Here is a 22,696-nt window from a genome sequence, read left to right as displayed (position 1 = left end):
CTCTAGGAAGCTGCTTACTTATTATCACATTTTTTAATCCCTTATACAAAAGACTAAGAGCCATTTTAATGGTATCAGTTCAGTTCAGTTCAGTCACTCAGTTGTGTCTGACTCTTTGTGACCCCAGGAATTGCAACAGACCAGGCCTCCCTGTCCATCACCAACTCCCGTAGCGTACCCAAACTCATTTCCATTGAGTCAGTGATGCCATCCAGCCATCTCATCTTCTGTCGTCCCCTTCTCCTCCTGCCCTTAATCTTTCCTAGCATCAGGGTCTTCCCAAATGAGTCAGCTCTTCGTATCAGGTGACCAAAGTATTGGAGTTTCAGCTTCAACATCAGTCCTTTCAATCAACACCCAGGACTGATCTTTAGAATGGACTGGTTGGATCTCCTTGCAGTCCAAGAGACTCTTAAGAGTCTTTTCCAACACCACAGTTCAAAAGCATCAATTCTTCGGTGCTCAGCTTTCTTCACAGTCCAACTCTCACATCCATACATGACCACTGGAAAAACCATAGCCTGGACTAGACAGACCTCTGTTGGCAAAGTAATGTCTCTGCTTTTTAATATGCTCTCTAGGTTGGTCATAACTTTCCTTCCAAGGAGTAAGCGTCTTTTAATTTCATGGCCGTAGTCACCATCTGCAGTGATTTTGGAGCCCAGAAAAAATAAAGTCTGACACTCTTTCCACTATTTTCCCATCTATTTCCCATGAAGTGATGGGACTGGATGCCATGATCTTAGTTTTCTAAATGTTGAGCTTTAAGCCAACTTTTTCATTCTCCTCTTTCGCTTTCATCAAGAGGCTTTTAGTTCCTCTTCACTTTCTGCCATAAGGGTGGTATCATCTGCATATCTGAGGTTATTGATATCTCTCCCAGCAATCTTGATTCCAGCTTGTGTTTCTTCCAGCACAGCGTTTCTCATGATGTACTCTGCATAGAAGTTAAATAAGCAGGGTGACAATATACAACCTTGATGTACTTCTTTTCCTATTTGGAACCAGTCTGTTGTTCCATGTCCATTCCTAACTGTTGCTTCCTGACCTGCATACAGATTTCTCAAGAGGCAGGTCAGGTGGTCTGGTATTCCCATCTCTTTCAGAATCTTCCACAGTTTATTGTGATCCACACAGTCAGAGGCTTTGGCACAGTCAATAAAGCAGAAATAGATGTTTTTCTGGAACTCGCTTTTTCCATGATCCAGCGGATGTTGGCAATTTGATCTCTGGTTCCTCTGCCTTTTCTAAAACAGTTAAGCTAAAGTCCCAACTGTTACCACATTCATGTCTCTTTTTTTCTTTCAGAATTAACATATTTTGATAAAAATTTTCATCTTCTGAACACATTCTGCCTTCTCCTCTCTGAGCTGCAACCTAACAAAACCTGTAATCAGGTTGGCTTTATGCCTCAGTGTGAGCTTGAATTTCCTATGATCTACTCTTCTATTCACTCCTTATCAGTCTCTTCCTCAGTTTCTGTGCCATCAATAATTTTTCTCTACTCACCACATTATGTTCTTTTCTCTACCTGCTTCATTACTGGTCTGATCACTACTGTTTTTCTTGAGAAGCTTCCCATTCCTTTGTTTTGACAGCCCAAGGCCACGTTTTTCAATGTAGTTTCCAGAGAATATAAATCCACATGAAGTTATTTACTTATTTCCCTTTGAGGACATATAACCAACACTTCACTGGGAAAAATAATTTGCTTCTGATATTACTGCTGGAGTCTCTCTACCTTTTCACAGTGCAGAGAGGCTCTGTTCTCTTTCACTTAACTGAGGAACTTAAACGCTCCTTAAAATACATGTTGTTCGGTCTGCTTTCACTGAGCAGACAAAAGGCATCTATTTCAAGTGTGATTCATTCTTTCCTATTCCAGTACTGCCTTTTGTCTTTTCACATTTTCACCTGTCTCTTAAACTTCAGGAAAGAACAATGGTGACATCCACAGGGGCGATTTGTTTGTCCTGAACATCCTGCTGAGTTTGCCTGTCTCTAACAAGGACACATGCCTTTTCTAATTTGAAGAATAACTGGCAAGCTCTGGTATTTTTCATGAGGTTGAACCTCTGACCCCTTCCCACAGTGCTGGGCCCTCCCCTGAGTTTCCTCATATTGGGCACGCCCTTCCTTTGAGCTGGCCCAGCAAGCAGATGAGTGCCTGCACCAAGAAGCCAGAAGACTCTATATTATCTTGACAGCTCTACAATCCAAATGTAGAAAATATATGCATTATGAATCACATGATAGAGAAATCTGAGCAGTTTTTGACTTTAAGAATATACATTTACCATGCCTTTCATGTTAGACTGGCACTAGCAATTTTTCACAAAGCTCATTTTAAAAGGTAACAATTTTAATTTCAATAATTGGTTTTTTGAGATTTTTATCTTCTTCTTTTGCTTTTTACAAGAGAAATTGTTATGACAGCTATTTCTAGGAGGCAGGAATCCCTCTACCTCAAGACATCTATTTGCACTTTAATCTGTAGCGTGATTAAGGGGATTACCTGAAACCTCGGGGGCAGCTCCAAGTTTAAGTAAATAGTCAGAACATAATTGGGTAGATCTGTTTGTGTGGGCTCTGCTTCTCAAAAGTATTTCAGTTTCATCATAAGAATTAGCCTGTTCTATGCTAGTTAAAAGTATCTAATTGTTAAGCAACCAATAAAATACCCACCATATTCTCATTAAAATGCAGAACTAAACTGAGTCTAGATTAAGTAAGCAGAGGAAAGGCCAAGAGAGAAGGAAATACCAAGACCCACACAGAAGGCTGGATCCTCATGATGGCTAACTCAGCTTTCTGCAAGGAGGTACGATCCTTACATTGACAATCTGATCAGTTTTATGAGATTTCTCACCAAAACCAGCTTTCTCTTTGTAAAGGAAAAATACAGAAACTGGTTTTAAGAGCAAAGATTCAGGAGCCAGGCTGCAGAAGTGTGGTTTCCAGGTTCTTCACTAATGATGTAGCATAAGTTATTTATCCTCCCTGTATCTCCACTATCACACTGGAAAATGTGGATAATAATGGTGTCAAATGGCACACAGAGTTGTTACATGATTAGGTGAGTTAGCATACATAAAACTCTTAAAGCAGTGTTTGAATATAATAAATGTTAGCTATTATTACTAATTATACTCAGTATATTCTGGAGGATTAATTATTGGAATTCAGTAGTTTATCCAATAAGAGAACAGTTACCTCACCATTTAGAAGGTGTTCAATAAATACTTGAGAAATTACATTCATTAATGTGATGATATTTCATAAAACACTCTAGTATATAAGTTGATGGGCATGAAAGAAAGTTGAATATACCTGTAACTCAGGTATAAAACCTCAAAACGTGAGATGAGTATTGATAAGAGTCACTCCCTAGGTTATCCAGACTTTTCATATATTCTCCAAGCCTATTATAGACTATGAGTTAAGGAGATCAACCCAAGGTGAAACTGGAGCTTGTTATGGGTAGTACATAGATATTCTAATTCACTTCTGTGTGAAAACTGACTGTACGACCAGATTAAGCAGAGGCTGACATATAATTTAGGTGGAATAGATATGGTAATTAAAAAAAAAAATCCTATATATATATATATATAAAACACAGGACAGGCATGGCCCCTGAGGAAACAGTGAAGGTAATGAGACCAAAGATAGTGTTAAGGTAGACTTCAACTCTACCAATACAGCTTCATTCCTTACGTATGAAGCCAAAACAGGATTGGAAATAAATATGGCCATACATAGCATGGATGTTTGTTATATTACTTTTCATGTCTACCTGTATATTTTAAGTCTCACAGACAAAAAACAGGGAAAAAAGAAAAGCAGCTTTTATTACTTAAAGTGTCTTTCCTAAAAAATAAAAGTAAAAAACTAATGACCTAAAAAGTGATATCATGGTTTATGCAGAAAATCTGAAAGAACTGACAAAAAACTCCTAAAACTAATAAGCAATTATAGCAAGGTTGCAGGGTACAAGATTGATATATAAAAAGTCAAATGCTTTCCTATATTATCATTACCAACAATGAACAAGTAGAATTTTAAATTAGAAACTCAATACCATTTACATAAGTACCAAAAACTGAAATACTTTGGTACAAATATAATGAAATATGTACAAGAGGTATATGAGAAAAGCTGCAAAACACTGATGAATGAATTTAAAGAACTAAATAAATGGAGAGAGAGCCCATGTTAACAAACAGGGAGACTCAATATTAGGAAAATTTTAATTCTTCCGAAATTTACCTATAGATTCAATGCAATCTGATTTAAATTCCAGCAAGTTATACTGAGGATACTGACAAACTGATTCTAAAGTTTATATATGAGTGCAAAGACCCAGAATAGCCAACTCAACACTGAAGGAAAAGAATAAAATTGGAGGACTGACACTATGCAACTTTGGTAATTACAATAAAGCTACAATTGTCAAGACAGTACAGTACTAATTTAAAAAAAAGAATTAGATAAGTAGATCAATGGAATGAAATAGAGAGCTCAGAAATAAAACCACGTAAATACAGTCAACTGATCAACCAAAGAGCCTATGATGGAGCAAAGATAATCTTTGCCAAAAAAAAAAAAAAAAAAGTAATGGAACTCTAAATATCTGCATGCAAAAAATATAAATAAATACCAACATAGATCTCCCATCTTTAACTGAAACTAACTCAAAGGGATCACAAATTTAAGTGTAAAACACAAAACTATGAACCTCTCAGAAGACATCCTAGGAGAAAACCGAGATTATGACAGTTGGTTATAGTGATGACTTTTTAGATAAAATACCAAAAACACAATTCATGTAAGAAATAATTGATAAACTGAATTTCATTAATATTAAAAACTTCTTCCCTGTGAAAAATGTCAAGAAAATAAGAAAACAGGCCACAAACTGGAGGAAAATATTTGTAAAAGACACAGCTAGTAGAAAATTGTTACCTAAAACATACAGTTCTGTTCAGTCCAGTTCAGTCACTCAGTCGTGTCCAACTCTTTGCGACCCCATGAATCGCAGCACGTCAGGCCTCCCTATTCATCACCAACTCCCAGAGTTTACTCAAACTCATGTCCAGAGTCAGTGATACCATCCAGCCATCTCATCCTCTGTCGTCCCCTTCTCCTCCTGCCCCCAATCCCTTCTAGCATCAGAGTCTTTTCCAATGAGTCAACTCTTTGCATGAGGTGGCCAAAGTGCTGGAGTTTCAGCTTTAGCATCAGTCCTTCCAAAGAACACCCAGGACTGATCTCCTTTAGAATGGACTGGTTGGATCTCCTTGCAGTCCAAGGGACTCTCAAGAGTCTTCTCCAACACCACAGTTCAAAAGCATCAATTCTTCGGTGCTCAGCTTTCTTCACAGTCCAACTCTCACATCCATACATGACTACTGGAAAAACCATAGCCTTGACTAGATGGACCTTTGTTGTCAAAGTAATGTCTCTGCTTTTCAATATGCTATCTTGGTTGGTCGTAGCTTTCCTTCCAAGGAGTAAGTGTCTTTCAATTTCATGGCTGCAATAACCATCTGCAGTGATTTTGGAGTCCAAAAAAATAAATTCTGACACTGTTTCCATTGTTCCCCCATCTATTTCCCATGAGGTGATTGAGCCAGATGCCATGATCTTAGTTTTAGAACTCCTAAAACTCAACAATTAAAAAACAACCCAGGAGGGAGGTGGGAGGGGGGTTCATGTTTGGGAATGCATGTAAGAATTAAAGATTTTAAAATTTAAAAAATAAAAAACTAAAAATAAATAAATAAATAAATTTTCAAAAAAAAAATAAATAAATAAAAAACAACCCAATTTAAAAACTGGTCAAAGGTCTTAGCAGAGACCTTGCCAATATACACAAATGGCAAATAAGCATATGAAAAGAAGCTCCACATCATATGTTATCAGGAAAATGAAAATAAAAACAATGAGATAACACCTATTAGAATGGCCAAAACTGAAAATACTGACAACACCAAATGCTGACGGTGATTATGGAGCAACAGGAAATCTCATTAATTACTAGTGGGAATGCAAAATGGTACAGCCACTTTGGAAAACAGTTTGGTGATTTCTTACAAAACTAAATATGATCTTACTATCAACTCAGTTCAGTTGCTGGGTTGTGTCCAACTCTTTGCAACCCCATGGGCTGCAGCACTCCAGGCTTCCCTGTCCATCACCAACTCCAGGAGCTTGGGCAAACTCATGTCCATCAAATTGGTAATGCCATCCAACCATCTCATCCTCTGTTATCCCCTTCTCTTCCTGTCTTCAATCTTTCCCAACATCAGGGTCTTTTCTTATGATCTTATCATGCGTGCATGCTAGGTTGACTCAGTCATATCCAGCTCTGTGCAACCTTGTGGACTGCAACGTGTCAGGCTCATCTGTCCATGGGATTTTCCAGGCAAGAATACTATGGTGGGTTTCTGTGCCCTCCTCCAGGGGATCTTCCCAACCCAGGGACTGAACTCACATTTCCTACATCTATCTGCATTGGCACGTGAGTTCTTTACCACTAGCACCACCTGGGAAGCCCTGATCTTACCATATGATCCACCAATTGCACTCCCTGGTATTCATCCAAAAGAATTAAAAATTTATGTCCACATAAAGACCTACACACAGATACTATAGCAGCCTTATTCATAATCGCCAAAACTTGAAAACAACCAAGATGTTCTTCAGTAGATGAATGGATATAAAATTATGGTATATTTGGACAACACAATATCACTTGAGCGCTAAAAAAAAAAAAAAAAGCATCAAACAATGAAAATGGAACAAATTTAAATGCACATTACTAAGTGAAACAAGCTAATCTAAAAAGGCTACAAACTATATGATTACAACTGTATGACATTCTAGAAGAGGTAAAAGCCAATATGGAGACAATAAGAAAACTGTCTTACCTTATTATGGAGACAATAAAATGAATGATTGTCAAGGTCTGGGGAGGGGATTAATAGATGGAGCACAGAGGATTTTTCAGTCAGTTCAGTTCAGTCGCTCAGTCGTGTCTGACTCTTTGCGACCCCATGAATTGCAGCACGCCAGGCCTCCCTGTCCATCACCAACTCCCAGAGTTCACTCAGATTCACGTCCATCGAGTCAGTGATGCCATCCAGCCATCTCATCCTCTTTCATCCCCTTCTCCTCCTGCCCCCAATCCCTCCCAGCATCAGAGTCTTTTCCAATGAGTCAACTCTTCGCATGAGGTGGCCAAAGTGCTGGAGTTTCAGCTTTAGCATCATTCCTTCCAAAGAAATCCCAGGGCTGATCTCCTTCAGAATGGACTGGTTGGATCTCCTCGCAGTCCAAGGGACTCTCAAGAGTCTTCTCCAACACCACAGTTCAAAAGCATCAATTCTTCAGTGCTCAGCTTTCTTCACAGTCCAACTCTCACATCCATACATGACCAATGGAAAAACCATAGCCTTGACTAGACGGACCTTAGTCGGCAAAGTAATGTCTCTGTTTTTCAATATGCTATCTAGGTTGGTCATAGCTTTCCTTCCAAGGAGTAAGCATCTTTTAATTTCATGGCTGCAGTCACCATCTGCAGTGATTTTGGAGCCCAAAAGAAAAAAGTCTGACACTGTTTCCACTGTTTCCCCATCTATTTCCCATGAAGTGATGGGACCAGATGCCATGATCTTCATTTTCTGAATGTTGAGCTTTAAGCCAACTTTTTCACTCCCTCTTTCACTTTCATCAAGAGGCCTTCTAGTTCCTCTTCAATTTAGGGCAATAAATTCCAAATGCAAATCCACTTTTTGTTACTCTAGGATCCATGCACCTTACCCCTGAGCAAGCCATTGTTCCATCATTAAAGGTAAACAAGGTAAGAACTCTAGAATCACTTTTGGAGAAAACTGCATCAATAGAGGCCTTCAAGTTAGCACACAATTTTCTTTGTGTTAAAACTAAACTGTTTTCTTAAATTCAAGCTCTAAGACTAAGAGTCTAATATATAGATTTGGTCAGAAATTATCTTTGCCAAAGTGAATTCTTGACAAGTAACAGCTGCAGTCTAATGCTAAACTGTGCTTGCTACATCACTTCTGAAAACACAGTCAACATTAGGTTGCAGAGCTACCAATCGATCATGCCAGAAAAAGATACTTATTTGGCATCTGCTCATTTTCTTTGCCAAGTAGAAAAGCAATTATCTGCACCAATACAAAATGCAACCACTAGGGCACAATACACACAAGAAGTCATTATTTTAATCAGAAATTGGAAGTCAAAATTATAAGCTTAGCATACTGAATGCATAAAACAGAAAGAGATTATTACTGTCCTTTGGAGGAAAATCATAAATTGAAAAGTTTTAAATTAATTAAGGTGTGTATAAAAAGCGTTGTTTCTCCCTATCATGGGCAAATGTACTCTTAGGTCACCTGTCAATTTTTCTTAAATATGAGAATTCTTCCAAAATTACAAAAATGTATAAAAAAATTTATATAAGATACTTTCTCAAAAGACAAAGAAAAAATACTGAACTTTCACATATATAGATTCAGGATTCAATTATGGTAAAAATCTCAGCATTATCGTTTTTAATTCTCAAAAGTGTAATAATTAACATTAACTAGTTTGAATTTTTAAATCTTCATACATTCATAGTTGGCTTTACAATCAGTCTTTTCTTACCTATAAATCTAAAAACAAGATGAGCCTGCCCTGCACTGGTTGCCCTCTGTTACAGGGGCCAGTCAGTCCCTTGGCATCTCTCCCAAGCGCCTCCATAACAGGACTCCTGCCTACCTTCCCAGCCTCACCTGCACTCCTTGTGTTCTGAGCTGTCTGTAGTTGCACACTCACACACAAACACTTCATGCACACTTTACAGGTACAGGCCCCTTGCGTCCTCCCTCCTGCTGTGCTTTATGCCTGAAAGACCACCCTCCCTTTCTCTAGCTCATCTTCTCATCTGTTAAAGACTCAGTTTCCACAAAACTTCCCAGGCTGACTAAGGTTTCCTATTCTATGAGTCCCATGATTCGGTTTACACACCTGCCACCCTCAGTAAGTATCTTTTTTTTTATTTTCATGGCTTCCCCACTGGGATGTAAACTTATCCATGCTGGGCCAATGTGAATTTCTGTTTTTGAGAACTTGGAGCCAGAACACATTAATTCCAGTCCATCTTGTACAGAGCATTGAACTGAGATGCTCTATTGAGCCATGACTGAGGTGGCCCTAAGAAAAGTCAATCTTTAAGAACTTAGGAGAAAAGGAAAGCAACATGAATTTAAAAAAGCAAAAGAGAGACCATGAAGCCGCAAAAAAGGTAAAAAAAATAAATGTTTTAAGTTTGCCAGTTCCTATGTCCAGAAATTAGGCTCAATAACCAGACTGGGGTGCCATTAGAGTCCAATGTATCTTTCTAATGAAAACCTCAATTTGTTTAAATAATTCCTCTAAAAATTTTATTCTTTGTAAGCAAATGATCACTATGACATCTGTATACACTTACTGTATACAGTAGGTGTTTAATAAATGTTTATTAATCAAATAAATCAACCAACTGCCTCTGAAGAGTCACCAGTTATCAGTCTGTGAATGCACAGCTTTAATGACCTCTAAGACGGTTGAAGGCAAACATACTTAGTTGTTTATATTGATATTTTTCACCAATACATTTGACTAAAGTTCCAAAGACCTAAGTATTTAAGAATTCAAGATGGAAAAGGAAAAGGAAATAGCAAAATGAACATTAGTGAAATTTCCTGCACAGTCTGCTTGGTCACTTACAAGGGGGTACCATTATGGCATATCAATTCAGAGTCAGCCTCCAACTCCCACACAAGTTCCAAGTACATGCACACCAACGGAGTGGAGCAATTAAAGAGAAAAAGAAAAGGGACAGCATAGCCTCATAAGAGTTTGACCAGAGTACCAAATGACACGAGACTACCTGTCTTCCTTGTGTCATTTCACAGATAAGAAAAACAAACATCCAGGGAAGTAAAACAACTGGTCCAAGGACCACAGCCAAGCAGAATTAGAGCAGAGCTCAGTTTACTTCCAACCAAGCCATGGCTACTTACACTACCATGCATTCCTTTAAATCCAGCACAACCTAGGAAATAGTTCTTCTCTTTTGAAGAATTCAGCAATTACACAATATTCAGATTTTTCACAAACAACAATGAGCACAATGATGTGAGTTTTATTGTTCACTTCATCATGTACTCTTAGTCATTGACTATTTTCACACATGTATTTTCTGTTTAAAAATATCTGGGAATTGGTATCTAACTGCAACTTATCTTAAAGGTTTACCTAACCCATTGTGGCTATAAATTAAGCACTATAAAGAAGAGAGAAACAGGAACCCTCCTACAGGGTTGGTGGGAATGTAAAATGCTATAGCCACTATGGAGAACAGTATGGAGGTTCCTTAAAAACTAAAAATAGAGCTACTATATGATCCTGAAACACTTCCCCTTGGCATGTATCTGGAGAAAACTATAATTCAAAAAGATATATGCTCTCCTAACATTCACTGCTGTACTGTTTACAATAGCCAAGACATGGAAGCAACTTAAGTGTCCATCAAAAGATGAAGGGTTAAGAAGGACATGACATATTTACACAATGAAATGTCAATCAACCATAAAAAAGAATGAAATAATGCCATTTGCAGCAACATGGATGGATGTAGAGATCATACCAAGTGAAGTAAGTCAGACAGAGAAACAACAAATACCACATGATATCACTTATACATGGAATCTAAAAAAAAATGACACAAATTAACTTACATACAAAACAGAAATAGATCCACAGTAAGGGAGTATGGTAAGGGAGGGGAGGGATGAATTAGAAGTTTGGGGTTAACAGATGTACACTACTATATATAAAATAGATAACCAGCAAGGACCTACTGTATAGCACAGGGAACTGTACTTAATACTTTGTAATAGCCTATAATGGAAAAGAATTTGAACAAAATAGACATATATGTATGTATAACTGAATTACTTTGCTGTACACTTGAAACTAACACACTATAAGTCAACTATATTTCAATTTAAAAATATTAATAAAAATTTTTTTAATAGAAGAGAGAAACAAACTGCATTGAGGTTATATGTAAAGTTTCTCCCTGACTCTACATGAAAACCAAAAGTACCATTTTATAATTAAACAACTTTAAAATAAAAAATTTTTATTATAAATGCAGTATGGAATAATTGCTTTCACAAAGTGACATTCCTTACAAAACTCATAATGAGAAAATTACTTAAGGGAACCAAAGATAGAGTACAAAAAGAAATCTATGATAAAGACTTAACTGTCACAAAATAAAAGCTCTACCACTTGAAAACTGAAACACATTGGTTATTCATTAGGAACTGAGGCATGTCTAGCACTTAACATAAGACACAAACATTATTCCTTCCCTCCGTTCAACTCTGGCTGGTTGTTTGCATGTGGTTTTTTTTTTTTTTTTTTCCTAAATTATTATATATGAATTGCCTTCATCCCCTAAAAACCCATACTATGTTCCCTTTAAACATTTTACCGATACTTTTAGAGGTTAAATCATTAAGAGCAAACCTTTAATGCCAGGCTCCTCATGGAGACTGTTGCTTAGAGTGATTTCAAAATCAATATGCATTTTCTAGGTTATATATAAAGTAGTAAAGATCATGGTTTCAGTAATGCAAAGAATATTAAAAATTCATAAATCTACAACATGAAACACATTTTCCTATATGGCTATAAGGTCATCAATCTAAAACCTAGTGAATTGTTTTTATTAAAGTAATGTTTTATTCAATAGTAATTCTAAATACATAAATTTTTTTAATTAAAAAAGTCCACTCTTAGTTCCAGAAACTAATAATAACTCTAAGTACACAACTTATAATGAGGATGGTATGCACCAGTTAAGAATGTGTTAACACAGGCATTCTGTTTTCCCGCTAAATTTTGATGAACTTTTCATCTTTGCTATAAGAATGCTTTTCTCTTTTACAATCATTTTCCTCTAAAGTACTGTAAGCTCATAAAAAGAGAAAAAAATAACTAAATATCATAAACAAATAAAATCAAGACTATACCACTTTCATAAATACAGTAAAGGAAAAGTGATCACTATAAAAAGATTTCTAAACAGTAATTCTTCCACACTGGCTTTGGCATAAAACATGGTGGTCAGGAAAGCTAAGTCCTAGCCCTACCATTTATGAAAAGCCACAACTAAAAGCCATGTTATGCTCTTTTCATGTACTCACTCATCGTTCCTCACAATAACCCAATAGAGCACTTTCTCTGTATTTTTTCCAAGCATTTACATTTTAAAAATTCTGTCACCTTTAATCTAGGGAACATAGTACCAGTTCAAAGCTCATGGCAGACAATTTTCAGAGCAACAAACTGGAAATTCCACCAAATTACCTGAAACCATCATGATATAATGCCTGCTGTAGAATAATGTTCCTATGAAAGAATTATTTATGTACACCCTGTTTACAAAGTTAAGATGAACTGATACTGCTTTTATTGCAGTCATTCTACAACCTCTCAGCAGGCTACATTAAAAAAGATAAATTTAAAAAAATTTAGCTGGATGACAGTTGCATTAACTAAAAGAGCAAAGAAACTGGCAGCAAACTCCCTACAATACCTTAAGAGCACTACCTGTGTTCTGCAAAACAAGGGAGATGTCCTTGAAGTCACCCAGGCTCTAACCCACATAGGACAGAGATCGAGTATCCATATGGTGACTGATGAGCTGATGGAAAACGAGGCCTGGCATCCTTTTCTAAGAGCTTACTGAGGCAGTGAGACAACTGGATGCCAACCAGAAATGCCTACATTCTGAGAGTTTTCTCTTTCAACATATGTCCCCATGCATCCAATTGGAAAGCAGATGCCCAAGCTTGATTGCTCTCCACTGAGAAAGGAAAGAACTTATCATCCACTGACTCAAATTCACAGGGGATAGAAGACTGCCAAGAATTGGTACCCAGTCAAGATTTAGCAGAATGGACCAGGGTCTGTCAGCAGTTAGGAACTCTACCAAGAACTATCCATAAATTAAAAGGAATTTTGCCTCTTTAGCATGTGATTTATTTGGAAGAAGCTTTTAGCGGTAAGTTCTGAATGAAGCCAAGAGACACTTTATTGAAATGATTCATTTTAGTGCTGAGTTCAGTTCAAGAAGCAAAGCAAATTTCAATAAGCTTTGAGACAAACTTATCAAAGTAATTCCTGCTCTCCCATATACTCTGGGTCTGGTTCAGAAGGAATAACATCACCGTCAACTAGTGGTTAGGAAACAAAAAGAGAAAAAACTCTCTTCTAACTCTCTATGCACAGAAATGAACACCTCTCTGGTAAATTCCATATTCAAGAAAACCTACTTTAAAAGAACTTGGGAGCCAAGCTTTGGTAAATTAACCCTCCAAAGAACATTAAAGACATATTAATGACACTGTATCAATAAACAGTTCAAAATTAAGAAGCCTGATAACACTGACAGTTCATTTGAAAAATAACTTTTTTATCTAAGATTTTAAAAATAAATTTCCCACCATTTCCATTATTCCTATATCAAAACAGCACTGTTCACCCTTCCTAGTAAAATCTGTCCTTCTCTGTAGGACAAATGCCTGCAGCCATTACCCACCTTCCTTCTCCAGATCCTTTCTAGCCACTAAGCCTGTCTGTGGTTCAGTCACACTAGGAGCCACTATAGGGTGTCAGTAAAAGCTACAGTCAGCTCAGTACATTAAAAAGAAACTGACAAACTATGAAAAAGTTCGGGGGTGTATGGAACAAAGGTAAGAAGAGGATATCCTTTGGATATTATATACAAAAGATAGAATCATGAGTGTAAAGAGTTATAAAGTTGTTTTAATAAGAAATAACTTTGACATTAGTTAGGCTAGTTAATCTGGTCAGTGTCTTTATAAAATACAGCCTGGGAGTTACTTCTTTCTTGGGTCCACTATCATCACGTGCCAAATAAGTTATAGTGATCTGGCTACAGCCACCTAAGAACTACATCTGAAGACAGAAGTACTTACACCATTGAAGAAGACATAGAATTCCATAGCAAAGCAAAGGAAATGAGGAAAAATGAAGAGCAGTGAAAGATGTCACCTTTAAACTAGGCAAAAGAAATGAGGAAAAATGATCAATAGCAGTGGAAGAATTCGCCAAGTCTCTATAAAGTAGGATCTGAGTTCAAATCTACTTCCTTGAGGTGTCTGCGTTCTTAAGGTGGGTTCCTCACTAGGTTTATACGTGCATTAGAGATTTTAAAGTAGGAAAGGGGGGATTTCTCAATATGAACCTACAAATTTCACTTTTTACTGTTGGAGGTATTTTCCCTATAGATCTATTAGTTAACTCCACCCCTCTTTCATTTGGTTATTTCATTTATGAAAGCAGTAACTGAATGAAACTGAAAATGGCTCACCTGAGATCAGTCACCCAGAAAAGTACGTAAAATGGTTGGGGGGAGAGCCCAGTTATTCACAAGTAATACAGACGGCTTTCGGCTTTCAACATAGATCTGTTGCTGTCACCTGAAAATCTCATTTCATTAGCTTACTAAGTTTCTCTCAAAGCTGACATGAGGCTATTAATAATGATCTGAAACACTTTTGCCCTACTCACAAGATCAATGTGTGGAAAATTCAAAATCCGATTTCAGGAGTTTAATCTACAAAACATTTCTTACTTCAGGGAAGAACAGTACAGTGCAGTGTTTACAGAAGTAGGACTGCAGCCCACCAGGCTCCTCTCTCTGGAATTCTCCTGGCAAGAATGCTGTAGTGGGTTACCATTCCCTTCTCCAAGGGATCTTCCTGATCCAGGGGTTAAATCCAGGTTTCCTGCACTGCAAGCAGGTTTTTTGTCATCTGAGCTACCAGGGAAACCCCAAAGTATTAGCACAACACGTAAAAGGTCAGTAATCCATCCCATCAGTGAAGGGCAAAATATTTATATGCCTTTCTAATTCCCCTGAATTTAATGACTTTACAGTTTCACTTTACTGACAACCTGTTCTCTAGTCCTAAACTTGTCTTTATTTGCAGGCCTCTGTGCAAGGAATACAATAAAGACTTTTAAAACACACTGAAGTGAAAAATCTAACCACTGTCTTACGCACAAAGATCGAAAATGAGCCCATTTTAAGTAAAAACACCATGATCATCATCCAGCTAAGTTCCATAAGGGCAGGGCTTTGTTCACTTCACTATCATATATTTTCAACACCCAAAACAGTGCCTGATCATAGGAGGCATTTGGTAAATACTGACAGAATGAATGATTCATGACAGATGTCTCAGCACAGCAGAATAAAGGAGACAGCTCTTGAGCCAAGAACTCTTTTCAATACCAATCGCAATCACTGTCATTTAAATATCAGGTCTATATAAGAAAAATGACTATGTATAGTCATAGAAACAGGTGTGAGTTATGAGAATAAGATCTCAGGTAGAATTCACTGAGTTTTCTAAGGTGACAGGGAAAGGATATTCATGTGTGAACGAACTGTATGTAATGAAGAGGGTGGGAGAAGGAAGATTTACATTTCTTACTTCACTTGGAGCAACTGAGCAAAAGATGGAATCAGCTGAAATTTCATCTGATTCCAGAGTGTCTACCCTAAGTCCTAGGTTCACTGCACTTGCCACTTGCTACCTATAAGACAATCACTAAGCCATACAGAAAGAGGCAACTAAATAAATGACTTATAGTACGATTTTTCCCTGGGTTGGGATGGTCCCCCTGTATTTGCTAACTTCTGAATACATTTTATCTGATAGTATGTAGACTAATTTCTGACAGCCTAATGCCATCCATGCAATGCAAATATATACTGGCAAGAAAAAAAAATTCCATAAAAACACATTCCTTGCCTGTATACTGCAGGTTCACCAGTTTCATTGTTTAAAAAGTCACATTTCAGTGTTTAGAAAGTCATAAGGAATAATAATATCTATAATTCTGAACTACTACTAATGATGCTGCTGGCTGCCACACCAAATGGCCACTGTGTGCCAGGCACTTATTTACAGACTTATTACCTGCTTATTACTAAAGCTCTGAGTCCTGACAAGCAATCTGAGAGTAAGATGTTACAATTAGTTTCCCTTTTTGGGAGATGAGAAAACTGATGCTTACAGAGATAAAATAACTTATCCAGGACCTGGTAAGTGAAGGATTTATTATTTAAACACTATCCTCAGAGATCTTCAGAACTAAGATAACATTACCTCTTTGAGCTTTTATTTTCTTTACCTGATCACCTTCTGAAAAAAAGGACAAGCATAGTTTTTAAAACTAATTTTGATACTAATCAAATTTATAGTCAAATACATGATACCTTTCCTTTCCAGAGAAGGAAAATATATGACAAGTTTCCTCTCAAAGAAGGATAATGGTCCTTCTTGCTTACAAACATGTTGACTTAATAAGATCCTGACCCAGTTCCAGTCGTATTGTGTACTGCTCTCCAAGCATCAGTCTTTCTAAATAGGCTGGGGCTCAGAGTTAAAAAATAAAAATTTTTAAAAGCATATCACCTAATTCAATGTATAAGCACCAACTATACTATATTAAAGCCAGTCTTTATTAAAGCCAGTTAGGAGAGGCCTCCTTTGTGGATCCACGGATGGCTGCAAGAATCTTCTATCCCTGTGAGCTGAGCAGGGAGGCCAGCAGCACAGAGCATCACACCACTGTCCTGACTCCTCCCCAAAGCCAAGTTCTCACCTGGGATTCTACAGAGCGAAGCAAATAGGCAAAGCACAGGATTAGTGGCTGTGCAGTTGTAATTCCAATCTTGACTTTACCACTTACCAACTATGTAAATGTGTTAAATGACAATTTAAGCTCTCTAAGATCTTCCATTTGCACCTGATAAGCAAACTATAAGATTTACCCTAAACAAATGTTGCGATGGCTGCATGGAATAACATGTGGGAAGGGCTAGCCCACTTCCTGGTACATAGTGATAGATAACAGATGTAAAGCTTTCTTCCCCTCCTGAAGGACCTTCTTCACTGGAGTACTGGAGCTCACATTGTCCTACAGGAAATGACTATTAAATTTTCAGGAATTTTGCAAGCCAGTTATTAAATACAGCCATTATTTAAAATTAAATTATATAACTTGTAATAAGTTATATGCACATGTATTTTATATTTATATCAATTATAATATTATATATCTTTTATAGTAAAATGAATTACATAACCTTAAATAAATCAAGCTAAAAATAAAAGTAATAAGGACACAAATCATATCATTTTCTAGTCAGTTTCCTTCATTTTACTTCTGTCTATGCTCCTGAGATTATTTACATCTACAGTCTATCAGGAAGTAGAAATGCTTCAAGATGGTGGGCTATGGCACACCTCTCCCAACTCTAGTTTCAGCTATGTCACGTTTGTAGATTGAAATCAGCCAGGGTAGGAGTTACGTGGAAATTTGTAAACACAACAAGTGGGGATTGACTTTCCTTGGACAGCCAATGATTAAGCATCACCAGCACACCAGTGGTATGCACACTTCATCTTATTCCTTTTTGTTCCTGCACTTACCTCTATATTCTCTACAAGTTATTTAGATACATACACACATCCATTAAATTTAAAATAAAATGAAAACAAAAACCTCACATGCCTGCAGTTAACAGTCATGTTAACTGCCTGTTAACATTTCTTTATTGCCCCATTTCTTTATTGCCAAATTTACTAAAATGCTCTGCTGCTGCTGCTGCTGCTGCTCAGTCGCTTCAGTCGTGTCTGACTCTGTGAGACCCCACAGACAGCAGCCCACCAGGCTTCCTCGTCCCTGGGATTATCCAGGCAAGAACACTGGAGTGGGTTGCCATTTCCTTCTCCAATGCATGAAAGTGGAAAGCAAAAGTGAAGTCGCCCAGTCATGTCCTACTCTTGGTGACCCCATGGACTATGCCTACCAGGCTCCTCCGTCCATGGGATTTTCCAGGCAAGAGTACTGGAGCGGGGTGCCATTGCCTTCTCTGACTAAAATATTCTATTTTTGCTTAATTTCAATACTTTCTTACCATCTACCCATTAATTTATTCATTTCACAAATACTTGCACAACTACGATTAACCAGACACTATAAGAGGATCTGGGGATACAACTGAGAGCAGAAGCCTATACAGTCGGATCTGTATGGAACTCAGTCACTGTATGTACACAGTCCGACTGGTGGAAGTCAGTCACACTGCAGCCTGCCTTCTGTCCCTTCATTAGAGTCTCCAATGATCTATTTATTCTTTTTTTTCTCCTTTGCTTTCCTTAAAAAAATTTGCAATTTCCCCAAATGTTTTGCCCTCTTTTCTTTCATGCCCTGTACTAAGGAATCAAGGTTTTGACAGCTTACCGCTCTTCTTTCTTCATGCATTTCTGTGACTTTATCTTTTCCCAAACCAACTTTTCCATCTCAGTTCCTGACACTACCACCCACCCAGCTGTTGAAGCTAGAAACCTGAACACCCTTGATTCCTGCCATTCCCTCACCCCATTACCCTAAATCGGCAAGTTCTGTTAGATCCATATCCAAAACGTCTCCAAAATCCACCGTATGCCTACATCTCAGGCTTCATCACCCTCAGCCAAGACCTCTTTTCTCCCCTCAGTCAGTATGAAAATCTCCTTGCTTTACTCTTGCCCCTAAATAATGCACTATAAGAAACAAGACTGGAGATTTGTAATATAACCACATCTTGCCACATTAAACAAGCAAACAACAACAAAACCCTCCAAAGTCTCCCATTTTACTCAGAATAAAATCCAAATTCACTCCAATGGCCAAAACATTCTTCATCATCTAGGCCTGCCCATCCCCTGAACCCCCTTTCCCCATTCCCCTTCCCATCCCCACTTGCTAATTATCCCAAGGCCGGAACCCTCTGTGCAGATCTGAGCAGAGTGAGCTCCTCCTCTCATCCACAAGGATTCAGAGACCTTCCCTGACCAATCAACGGGAATTCGCTACAGCCAGGCTCACCTACCACTCTCCACCACATTGTTCTCTCCTTGTTGGTTATTTAGTGTCTCTTCTCCTGGAAGGAAAGCTATATAGGGGCAAGGATCTTGTCCTCCTTAAACCCCAGTACAGCCCTGGTGCCTGCTTGGAACATGCCGGGCACATGGCAGACATTCAGTAGATCTTTGCTGATGAATGAATAAGTGGAGTATGATCTAAGAGACAGGTAAAGGCAGGACTAATTGGAAACAAAGACACCTGAAAAGAGGGAGTTGTCTGGGACTGTAGAGAAGAATAAGAATAGCAATCTGCTACTTAAGTGCTAATAGTATGAGTCAAATTTCCATCTTTATTGAATTCTTACTTGCCCACGGCTTGAGTTATTTTCAAAGTAAAGTCGCTCAGTCATGTCTGACTCTTTGCGACACCGTGGACTGTAGCCTACCCGGCTCCTCCATCCATGGAATTCTCCAGGCAAGAATACCGGAGTGGGTTGCCATTTCCTTCTTTTAGTAGCAAGCCAATTTAGCCAAGTACCTGTTCTGATAAATCTATGATAATTTTCATGGCTAGGTCAAAAGATTTTTTAAAAAGCGAGAAAATTTTGTACTTTAAAGAAGATCTTCCTGAACCCTCAGAAACATTCCTGAGAGGCAGTGTCCCCTGGGCTACCTCATACCCCTGTGTTGTAATAAATTTCTATTGAGAGGGTAACAGGCAGGAAGGCTAGGGGCCCCCAAACGGAGGAAACAAGCTGGAAGTGTCAGACATTTTTTGGTCTCTCTTAAGTGGCAGGAGGAAACGAACTACAAATGTCAGATTTTTTTTTCATTCTCTATAGAAAATTAAAAGGAGGTTTCTTTCAAAATTCTGTGTTGCCTTGGCAACACCTGGTTCCATCTGAACTTAACTTCTCTCAAACTTTGAGCTAACTAATGCAGGTTTTTTTTTTTTTTTAATGGAAATGTTTTTCTTAAGCTATGTTAATGAAAAATGTATTTACCTTAAACTCTGTCTTTCCTCAAGTTGATTCTGCCTAAGACTCAGATAATGGCTCAAAAGAGCAGTATGTTTTACTCGTACAATTGTTCTCCTGATCTATTTTAATGAGACTATGTATTTGCTTGGAAACCTGCCTTTCTTCAAGATTCATGTCAATCATTTTATGGCCAAGATGACTCACCTTGTGCCAATGCTAACTCAAAATGCATGTTGTGGGTGAGGGGCCTGGTGCCCTTCTCTGAGTTATGAGACATTTCCTTTCTCTAATTAGCAGCCTGTGAGTAGGTATATAACTTCCTGTTAAAGACTAGCAGGGGGACACTCTTTCTGCCCCCTTCTGACATCTATGTCAGAAGCTCTCTCTTTTATACTTTAATAAAACCTTAATAGACAAAAGCTCTGAGTGATCAAGCCTTGTCACTGGCCCTGGATTGAATTCCTCTCCTCCAGAGGCCATTTCTGAATCCAAGGCCAAAAATGAATCCCGGCATTTTTCACAGCTCAACAACAACCTTTCATTATCACACACCAAAAGCAGGGAGTCAGGGCAAGGGAAGGCAGAGCTCTTCTCCCAAAGAAAACTGAGGGGCCTGCGCTCTGATGTGCAGGGCTCTTCCCCCAGGGAAGCAGCAGAAGGCTTGTACTGCTTAACTGAGGCTTCACAGCCTCATCTCTTCTTCCAAATAACAGCAGTCAGTAGGGCTTCTACTTCTTCCAGCTACTCCCTTCTTATCTGATATGACACAGGGAAGGCCAGGGATAGGGAAGAGAAGGAAGGAAGAAGGAGGAAGGGTAATGGGGAAGGGAAAAGAAAGGAGGGTAACAAGAGTGGGGGTGTCACAAAGAAATGACTCCACGCTTCACTTCTCCAGTGATCCCCCTGCAACAGGTGATGCTGGATGGTGCAAACACACAAGGTCAAGGAGCCCAGTCCAGTACCTCATCAAGGACCACACAGCTCCAGGAGACACGGGGAATCCACTGCTCTTGGGTTCAGATGGCATGGCATGGCAGCCACCCCAAGCTCCTTTGTGAGGGAACCGCTGCTGCTTCCCATTCTCCCGGAGAGGGTGTGTTGTCAGGGAGCTTCCAGGCTGCTGTGGGCTGCACTGATGGATGACTCCGTTGCTCCTAATCGTGAGGAGGAAACAATGTCAAAAGGAGCAACAAGACCTGCAACAAGGAACAGCAGTCCCCTGTCCCCTCCCCAGGCCCTGTTCCTTGGAAGCAAATATTCACGAATCTTTTAGCTCTTCTGTTTCTGGTATGTATCACAATATTTTTAAAATAACATTAAATAATAATGTTACTTCCAATTTTAGAACTTGTCATATTGGCTCATTACAAGAGAAGATGTAGATTCAATCCTCTTATGTGGTCACCAGTACACATACAGACACTCTTCACTTCTCATCCTCCTCAAACATTTCTCTCATAATAAACATAAGTTGAATTCTCCTAACTTAGCTGAAGGGATATTTGGGATTTATATTATTATGATCTTGGAAAATTGTGTTCACAGATGATCCATGCAACATATTCTCATGTTCTTCCATGAATCCTCTGAGATATATTCCATAACATTAGCTGGGCAAAAATGTAAAAGTCTGACACTACTCAGGATGGGGAGAATGTGGAACAAGAGGATTCTCATCCACTGCTGCAGTTATTTCAAGAGAATGGCTGCACATCAATACAGTGAATGTACATCTATATGTGGGCCCACACCTCACTTCTGTGGTTATACACTGGAGAAACCTGCAGGTATGTGCACCCAAAACTTGACTGCAGCATGGTATATAATAATCAAAAAAGTGGAAACAACCTAAATTCAGATTCCAAAAGGACAGATGCGTGCATGCTAAGTCACTTCAGTCCTGTCCAACTCTTTGTGACTCTATAGATTGTAGCGCACCAGGTTCCTCTGTCCATGCGATTCTCCAGGCAAGAATACCGAAGTGGGTTGCTGTGCTCTCCTCCAGGGGATCTTTCCAACCCAGGTATCGAATCTGCATCTTCTATGTCTCCTGTATTGGCAGATGGGTTCTTAACACTGCACCACCCAGGAAGTCCTTATTCTAAATTAGCAGATAAGAATTTCTTGGAAAAGGAGACACAATTTTGTGAGATTCTCAATGAGTTAAGACCTCCAGTATAGGCAGATCCTTTGAGCTCATATCCTGCTACTAATGTAAGCCCAGGTTCTGAGCTGCAGATGCCCTGGGAGGTTACTGGCCCCAGTCACATGTGTCCCATGGAGGCAGGTACTCAGGAGTAACCCTGTGACTCTGAAGTTACACAGACAGAGTCTAAATCAGGGGTGGGAGACCCTGGAGAGGTTACTTTCTATGCCTGTACTTTCTGCTCTGTGAAACAATGGTAACAGTTGTTAGCAATAAGTGACTTCATACCTGTAAATGGCATGGTCCCGTTCCTGGATCATAGCCTTCACTCAAGAAATACTGTTAGCGACCAGGTATCCCCAAAAGAAGACTCTACACATGAACATCACCAGATGGCCATACCTAAATCAGACTGATTATATTCTTTGCAGCCAAGATGGAGAAGCTCTATACAGTCAGCAAAAATCAAGACTGGGAGCTGACTAGGGCTCAGATCATGAACTCCTTATTGTCAAACTCAGACTTAAATTGAAGAAAGTGGGGAAAACCAC

The 22,696-nt window shown here is 38.6% G+C and overlaps 1 protein-coding gene across 4 annotated transcripts in view; it reads right to left on the bottom strand.

Annotated features, from left to right (window-relative positions):
- The window catches only part of TMTC1 (transmembrane O-mannosyltransferase targeting cadherins 1), a 338,032-nt gene that overhangs the window by 270,529 nt on the left and 44,807 nt on the right, over window positions 1-22,696 (bottom strand). For all 4 annotated transcript variants that reach the window (XM_004006752.5, XM_027967794.2, XM_042247328.1 and 1 more), the window contains one exon: window positions 20,962-21,153. In XM_004006752.5, coding sequence (XP_004006801.1) covers window positions 20,962-21,153 — 192 coding nt within the window. The remainder of the gene's footprint in view (window positions 1-20,961; window positions 21,154-22,696) is intronic.

The sequence above is a fragment of the Ovis aries genome, chromosome 3, assembly GCF_016772045.2.
Source record: "Ovis aries strain OAR_USU_Benz2616 breed Rambouillet chromosome 3, ARS-UI_Ramb_v3.0, whole genome shotgun sequence".
NCBI lineage: Eukaryota > Metazoa > Chordata > Mammalia > Artiodactyla > Bovidae > Ovis > Ovis aries.
The sequence above is the reverse complement of the archived record's forward strand: the minus strand, read 5'-3'. Positions and strand labels throughout refer to the sequence as shown.